General features: G+C 35.5%; 3 protein-coding genes across 3 annotated transcripts in view; all 3 read left to right on the top strand.

Annotated features, from left to right (window-relative positions):
• LOC104709805 overlaps positions 1 to 3,106 on the top strand; it is a 3,982-nt gene extending 876 nt beyond the window's left edge. Inside the window, exons 2-7 of the mRNA XM_010426361.1 lie at positions 1,551 to 1,695; positions 1,777 to 1,842; positions 2,163 to 2,270; positions 2,440 to 2,556; positions 2,639 to 2,665; positions 2,734 to 3,106. Of these exons, the coding sequence (XP_010424663.1) occupies positions 1,551 to 1,695; positions 1,777 to 1,842; positions 2,163 to 2,270; positions 2,440 to 2,556; positions 2,639 to 2,665; positions 2,734 to 3,106 (836 nt within the window). The remainder of the gene's footprint in view (positions 1 to 1,550; positions 1,696 to 1,776; positions 1,843 to 2,162; positions 2,271 to 2,439; positions 2,557 to 2,638; positions 2,666 to 2,733) is intronic.
• LOC104707887 lies at positions 6,198 to 6,846 on the top strand. Its single transcript, XM_010424330.1, has one exon. It carries the CDS (start codon positions 6,261 to 6,263, stop codon positions 6,825 to 6,827), a length of 567 nt encoding a protein of 188 aa, XP_010422632.1. The 5' UTR covers positions 6,198 to 6,260; the 3' UTR covers positions 6,828 to 6,846.
• The window catches only part of LOC104709806 (importin subunit alpha-3-like), a 5,492-nt gene continuing 4,897 nt past the window's right edge, over positions 7,295 to 7,889 (top strand). Inside the window, exon 1 of the mRNA XM_010426362.1 lies at positions 7,295 to 7,312. Coding sequence (XP_010424664.1) covers positions 7,295 to 7,312 — 18 coding nt within the window. The remainder of the gene's footprint in view (positions 7,313 to 7,889) is intronic.

The raw sequence follows: 7,889 nt of genomic DNA on the forward strand, positions 1-7,889 counted from the left end.
GAGTTCTATATGATTTGACTAGAAAGAGTTTTGTCTTTTAAGAAATGCAATTTTATTTTGAATAAAATAATTGATAAACGAATAGTTCCAAGTCTATAATTATGTGTTAGTTAAGCTGGATCATTTACTGAACTTGCAACGGTTATTAATTTAATAGAAGAAAACAAATACATAAAAATGGAACTATCATTATAATTAAATAGGGATTATTATTAAAAAGTAATTAATAATTAAAACTTGGGAGAGTAGGCTGTATTAGTTTAGTTGTGTGTGCCATTGAATCATGTTGTTGCGGCTGTCTCCTTATCATAGTTTCCAGTTTCCACGAAACCGTGTTCCATTTCCAGATACTGTATTTGTAACGTGCGTTCTTTGTTGGATCTCAGAAAGTATATAGATTAATGAAAATGAAAATGAAATAAGTGATTTTGAAAAGTATTTTTGTTTTATGTTATTTTTCAAAAATATTTTTTATGGTGTTTATTTTCAAAAATGTCCATTTTAATATATAAAATGATTAAATTCTAAAGTTTAAACTCTAAATACTAAACTTTATTTCCTAAAAACTATATTCTAAATATAAAATAAGAAATCCAAATCTAAAAAGAAAAATCTAATAATTAATTTAACATATTGAAATAATATAAAATAAGATAAAAATAAAAAAATTCAAAAAAAGTATTTAAAAATAAATATTTTTTTAAAAAAGTATTTAAAAATAAATATTTTTTTAAAAAAGTATTTATAACAAATTCTTGAAGAAATATATATATATACTTCTCAACTTCTAGAAAAACGATATTGACAACCAAAAAAGGAACAACAATAATGTTAAAAATAAAATAAAAATATAATCTTCATGCAAATTAGTGCCGCCCACTATATTGGTTATAAGGCTTTGCACCGCCAAAGTATAAAGAAGTCTTGTTTTACTATTGCCTGCAACAATAAAATTTCTTATACAATTTTGTTTTTGTTTTGTTTTTTGACATGTACTTTGTGAAAAAATTAGTATTTTATATTATGATGTTTATAATTGGTTAAATTTCTCTGCACACGGTTACATTTATCGTTACATGAGAGTTCAGGGAAGATGGTCTCAAAGATTGTATCTGAACAGAAGCGCTTCAGTTGACAGATAGAGTAAATTAAAGGCTTCAAATCAATGTTACTTATGACGCAGAACCGTGTTTAGACTGGCTGAGATAGCAGACTCTTTGCTCTTCTGTTTGAATCAACGGTACCCATAATTGTCGAAATTCATTACAACAAGGTGAGTAAGATATGTATATTCAAGAGAAATGTGTTAAGTATGCCATGAGAAAAAAATAAAAAATAAAAACAATTTTTGATGAAGTGACTTAAAGTTGTAAGAGGAGTTAATTACTCCATCGGAGAACGCAACCCTTCGGCGATTCATGTTGAGATTCATGTTCTCTCTTTCATAGTTACTGTTCGTTCTCTTCTGAAAGATCATTTTCTTTCGCTTCTCATCAAATAAAAAGATCACTACTGCTGCGACTTTTAACCTTCGCTCATATTCTGATAAGCACCGTACTATTCCGGAAACCGCCGAAGTATTACAATCTTCATCTTTCAGACCCTTCTACGGGCCAATCCTCCACCTCTGGCTCCGACGACCGCAACAAGGGAAGCCCCGGAAACTCCTACCGAAGTTGAGAACCCTGAAGATTGGTATGATTTCAGATGAAATTGCCCTAAGTTCTATTTATTTATTGTTGTTGTTCTCTTTGCCCCTACTTTTATTCGTTTCAGTGGTCCCTTTCAGATACATGATGCCGGAATTGGCCAGGGAGATCTTACCGACACCGCCGGTCGCAGGTAACTCTGTTGGCCAATCACCCGACTCTTCCTCTGTCTTTTGTTGTTTTTGGTGTTCGTTATGTTGGGAACCGCTTGGATGGACATTAATTGCTTGTGAAGTTTTAGGTAGACTTTATTGCGGAAGGATTATTTTTTGTCCATCTATATTGTGTTTCCTTCTTAAGGTTTAGGTAGACTATATTGGTTATTGATTTTCTGTCCACCAAGTAAGACTACCGAAGTTGTTGTCCATCTATATTGTGTCTCCTTTCTAACTTTCAAAGACATGTGTAACAGATGCTGGGTCTGTGAATGACTACTCCATTCTTTCCCGACAGGTGTGATAAAGATGCTGGCGCTCGTAATGTCGTTTCTCCCCATTGCAGGCTTGATGAAGACTCATCTAGGAATCTGCCCTACTCGGAGGACACGAACCAACAACGAAGGTAGTTATGCCCATCATTTTCCTGCTGCATTCAATGTATATGTCTACCCAAAAAATTGTCTATCAATTCCGGATTTGTCTATCAATCACTATTTATGTCCATCCAATCATGTCTATCAAAGCGTATTTGGGTTCATAACTAAGACCATACATCATTCTCCCCATTGCAGGTCGTGCGAGGTCGCAGCGCCCCCTAATGTTCAGCCATCTTCTTATTGCAATTCCCCTAACAAAGCAGCCCCTTCTGGTATCGGTGGTCCGTTGATGGACCACCGTCCGAATTCAATGTATATGTCTACCCACCTTTGTCTATCAAACCGCATTTAGGTTCATTGCCGTTGATTCCATACAACCTTCTCCCCATTGCAGGTCGGGCGACAACATAGTAATGTCAAGGTATATGTCTATATAATAGTAGACTTTCTTCTATTATGTGTGGACAAGAAACTAAAGTCTTCCCTTAGTAGGTCGGTTGAGGACGCAGACACTGATTCAGAGCAAGACTCTGGGAATTTCGTGCCTTCTGATGCGCAGGTCCCTGTGTACTCGCCCTTATTGCTTTTCTCCTCGCAATCGGCATGTCCATCAACAACTACAGAGGGTGATTTATGTATGACTTTTATGTATTCTGGTGGACTTTTCATGTTGTCTATCTCCTTTTGGTTTACTTTTGTCATGTTGTCTATCTCCTTTTCATTAGGCACCTATAAGCACTCTCAACCTTTTGTCCACCTACCTTTTGTTGTGTCTATTAATCTTTTTATGTCCACCTTCAATGTTATTTGTCTATCGTTCGGTTGTTTCAAGAGATCTTTCTTTCAAGACAATCATTTATGATTGTTATGATTGTTCATTTGTTCATATCATTTCAAGAGATCTGTTATGATTGTTCAAATCTGCACTCATTTCAGACTCTCTACTAACATTCCTGATGGACAATTTGCACATTGTATACTTGATAGACAATTTCCAGCTTTGTCTACCAATATGTTAGAAACCAATTTGCACACTGTATACTTGATGGACAATTTGCACATTGTATACTTGCTGGACACTGTATCACCTCCTGTACTCGAACTCACCTTCCTCTTTTTATCAGGGTTCCCATGCTCTCCCAATCCTTTCCTCTTCACATTCTTCTCACCTAAGCTTCCATCATTTTTGCACCCGTTCTCTCTTTCTTTGTGGACCATTTCCAGTCGGTGGACTTCTTCAACATTCCTCAAATACTCTAAGAAATTTTCATCGGAAACTTCATCCAAGTTGGCACTTTCGTCCGCCAGACTCATAATTCCAAGGCCCGCCATATCGTTCTTCTCCGGTGAAATGGACAACTGGTTCGCTGGAAATTGTTGTCTACCATCGACGGACATATTCTCTTCAGCTCTTGCAGACACCATGTTCGGCTCATATTCTTGTCCACACATGATCGACAATTCAAGATGTCCATCGTCATCACCATTACCCACATTGTTCTCTTTACCGATAGACAACATGCTTTGTCCGTCTTCCGCTGATATTACCTTACTTTTGTTGATCGAAACGTACAAATACAGCCCCCCACCCTCTTCATTCTTCGCTTTAAACTGCTCAAACTCAACTTCACTTCCAACTGAAACAGAGGGCATCTTACCTTGTGTGAAGACAACTGTTTCTCCTGGGTGCCAGAAGCTTAGCTCTAAATTGCTTTCCTTAGGTATTACCCCCAACAGTTCTACTATCTCCTCCTTCACCCCTGCAAACGTTGTCTCTCTGCCGATAGACAAAAAATCTTGCCATTTTCCCTTAACGGACAACAAACTTCCACATCCCCAAGTCTGCACATGTCCACTCACCCACAAGCAGACACACTCTCCTGTCCATCTGCATCAACATTTACCACATTTAATACTCACAACAACATTCTCACCGACCAACAACATTATTCTCGCAACAAACCAAAATAAATGTGAAAGTACATGTTTCATTGTGTGAAACCATATTAAATGTGAAGACATACCTCCGATTCTCCGACCACAATTTACTCTTCTTTCTCCTCGCCAATCTCTTTCTTCAGATCTGTTTAATCTTATCTCTAAACATTTTTTTCATTAACTACAATTAGTTCCCATTAGTTTTCCCCTTACACAACTAAAGGTACAAATGCCGATGCCATTAATGCTAGTCCCATCGTCATTAATGTGGCCAAAACCTTCAATTTTTTCTTTCACTATGAATTCTCCCGCGTGCAGATATCTCAGTAATAGAATAGGGCTAATTTAGTCTTTTTGCATCGCCTCTCAAGTGAGAAAATGGCATTTCGCAGAAGAAATATGGAAAGTGGCATTTTTAAGAAGTTTTTTTTTTAAAATGGCATTTCAAGCCAAAATCTCTATATTCAAACTCCATGAGAAATTAAATACTTTATATCTTCTTACTTAATATATAATAATCTTTAAAATCTATTAAATGAGATATTAAACATAAGAAACTTAAATTTAGTTTTCACATCGTTTTGTAAATTTAGTTTTTTCTTTTCTTTTTTAACTTGAAAATCCTTGAGAAAACAAAATAAAGTTTTAAAAAATCTACTTTAAACAAAAACTTGAATTAATTAACTGCTGTAAGAAAACGAAAATAAATAAATCAAAATTTTAAGTTTTACTTAACATATAAATAAATCATTTATAAAAAAGGAAACTATTAATTTTCTAGATTAAAAAATAAGAATGAGATAGAAATTAACCTTACTTTCTTCATGAGGCTTGTCAGTTTTTAACGGGCTGAAGAATTTCGATGAGATTTGCCATCCACCACCGTGAATCTGGAAACGCGAGAAAAGCTCCGATCTATCCATATCCTTTATCGCCATCTCCGTCGTCGATTCTTACCGATGTCCTCTCAAAACTTTCCAGTCATGCATCTCTCATTAGACTTGATCGTCTTCTTTTGTAGCTACAACGTCTAAGTGCAACAGAACCAATCGCTTTAATTTTTTTCGAATGATATTATAAAAAGAAGGTCGATGAAAGAATCAGAGCAGCATCATCACGCTCGTCTCGTCTCTTGTCTGGTCTGCTTGGTGAAGTTGATACAAACCAACCTAATTTATTTTGGCTTGGAGTTAAAGTTTCATAGCTAACGGCTATTTTAAATTAAACTGACATAGGGACTGATTGGTAACCAAAAACAAAGCGGCACAAGTGTAGCTTTGATTTTTTTACCAATCACAAAAGTTTTACTAAACACTTTATTAAAAACTTTACTTTCAGCTTTTTTGTACCGTTTTCATGTACAGCTTTTTTTTACAGTTTTGCACTATTCTATAAAATCTTACAGCTCCAGCTTACAGATTTTCTGTACAGCTTTGGATACGTTACCAATCAGATCCAATAGGTGGTTTCCGTCTCTTGTGATGGTACACTAGTAGTATATAAGTTACCTGCAGGTTTTATAACTGCATTGTTTTTGGTTACTTCACAAAGCCATTATATAGAAAGCGGATAAGGTATTGGCCTTTGAGTATCCGATCACGTATCTATAAAATGACCCCAAACAAGTTGATTATCAGTGCATGGAGATGATATAGTATGCATCAACGACGACGTACTACAATTAAATTAAATCCAATAACTAATTTAATTAGCAAAACAATTAGTACTAGTAATTTTAAATAATATGTTTGGTTTTACTTTAGCTGTCTTTTATTTTTCTTTTAACTTCCGGCTTCTCGTAACAAAAGCAGTTAGCGCGCGCTGTCTTTGCTAGTTTATGACGTGAAAGCTCTCATAAGAGACAGCCTTCTTCCACTATTAAACCTCAAACTCTTCATGACTTACATTTTTCGCCCCAATACTTTAAAAATAGTAAACTACACCCTTGTATTCTATTTTTATATAAGTAGACTTGGTTTGTACGCAAAAGAACCTTGGGATCTTCTTCCAAAATATCTCTTCCCTGCTCATTGCAGGGAAAAGTCTCCCCCATCTTGAATCTCTTTTAATCACCATATATGGAAATCCAAAATCAGATGATGATCGATGGTGGCCAAGAAGAGATCAAGAATATGATGAAGAAGAAACGGTCACGTGGTTTGCATGTGATCGGTGTGGTTTTGTACATGCTTCGCCGTCGGAGGAGGAGGAGCAAGCCGTTTAATAACGGGTTTTGGGGAAAATTTGTCGAGTCCTTTCGTCAGTTGAAAATCGACGATATTAAGACACTGCCATCGTCAAATATTACGGTAATGCTACCATCGTCTTCTCCGGCGGCCATGGAGGAGGTTGCGGCGAGTAGTGACGATCAGATATCGGAGATGGTCGAGGTTTTCACGGCGACGTCTAGTTCTTGCTCTTCGGGAATCGCGGGATATGGATCAGCAAAGTCGTTGCGCGATATGGATTGTCTCGATGAAGATGATGATGATGATGATGAATATTATGGTAATGATGATGGAGGTGATGAGATGATTGATGCGAAAGCTGAGGAGTTTATAGTGAGATTTTATGAACAAATGAGGGTGCAAAACCAGGCTTATACAGAACGTTACAAAGCTAAATCAGAGATGATGATGGTCTAAAACGCATATTGTAATTCTATTCATGTAAGCATATTTTATATATTACACGAATATACGTACATATATATGCATGAAGATGTGCGTATATATTAATTGAAAACGTTCTTAATTTGGTTCTTACGTAGTCTTTGCCTTTAATTATTTTTATACGTACATTTAATTTGATTTAAGTTATGATATATATATATATATTATATTTATATATATATATATATACTGAATTCGGTTATAGATTCTTGAGTGTATTTGTATTAATTGATGAATTTGTACGTAATTTTATATTAGTAATGTATTTATAACTTTATATATCCTCTTAAAGTCATGATGCTAGAACCAAATTGCAGCTAGCTTTTTGTGTGTGTGTGTGTGTGTGTTTTTTTTGGAATGACACAGTACGTACGTAGCTGAATGTAACTCCTTAGCTTCTAGCAGTACGTATATATGAGAGTTGTTGCTAATTAGTTGATATGGTGGAAGCCTGGAAGGTGTATCCAGATGCATAACATCATCATATTCATATAGCAAACAAAGTTTGTTTGTGCAGATTGTTCTCATCTTTCCAAGATGCATAGAAGAGTAAATAGTTTTGTGGAGTGTGGCTGCTATGTTTAAAGTTTAATCTCGCTCTCTCACTCACATTGATTTTTTTAACCCCCATTTCAGAATCGTCTTGTTACGTTGGGAGCTAGCTAAATTTAAGTCAAGTTTGGGCTATGTAATAATTAATGTATTTGGGCCTTTAAAGCCTTTTAAATCAGAATATTTGCTGCAGAAAAAGAAATAAAAGATTTGCGTGGAGAAAATAAAGGAAAAGATGTATTTGTATTTAGGTTAATCCATAATTAGTCGGTGTACCTAAAAAAGCAGAGAGACGTTAAGATTCAAATTCAAAAAAGAAAAGAAAAAAAAAAATTGCGTGGCAGCGTCGTAATTAATAAGAAGAGGCAGGGTCAATATTGGATTTAACAACAAGTCTCCTGAATCGTGTAGACGCTCTTTGTATAAATACACTCGCATCAAGACTCCAAAACCCTTACTTAATAGTTAATACCCCCCCCCCCC

The sequence above is a fragment of the Camelina sativa genome, chromosome 8 (genome assembly GCF_000633955.1).
Source record: "Camelina sativa cultivar DH55 chromosome 8, Cs, whole genome shotgun sequence".
NCBI classification, from domain to species: Eukaryota; Viridiplantae; Streptophyta; class Magnoliopsida; order Brassicales; family Brassicaceae; genus Camelina; species Camelina sativa.

Excerpts from the sequence above, each read along its gene's own strand:
- LOC104707887 (XM_010424330.1), top strand. The coding sequence starts at position 6,261 with ATGGAAATCCAAAATCAGATGATGATCGATGGTGGCCAAGAAGAGATC.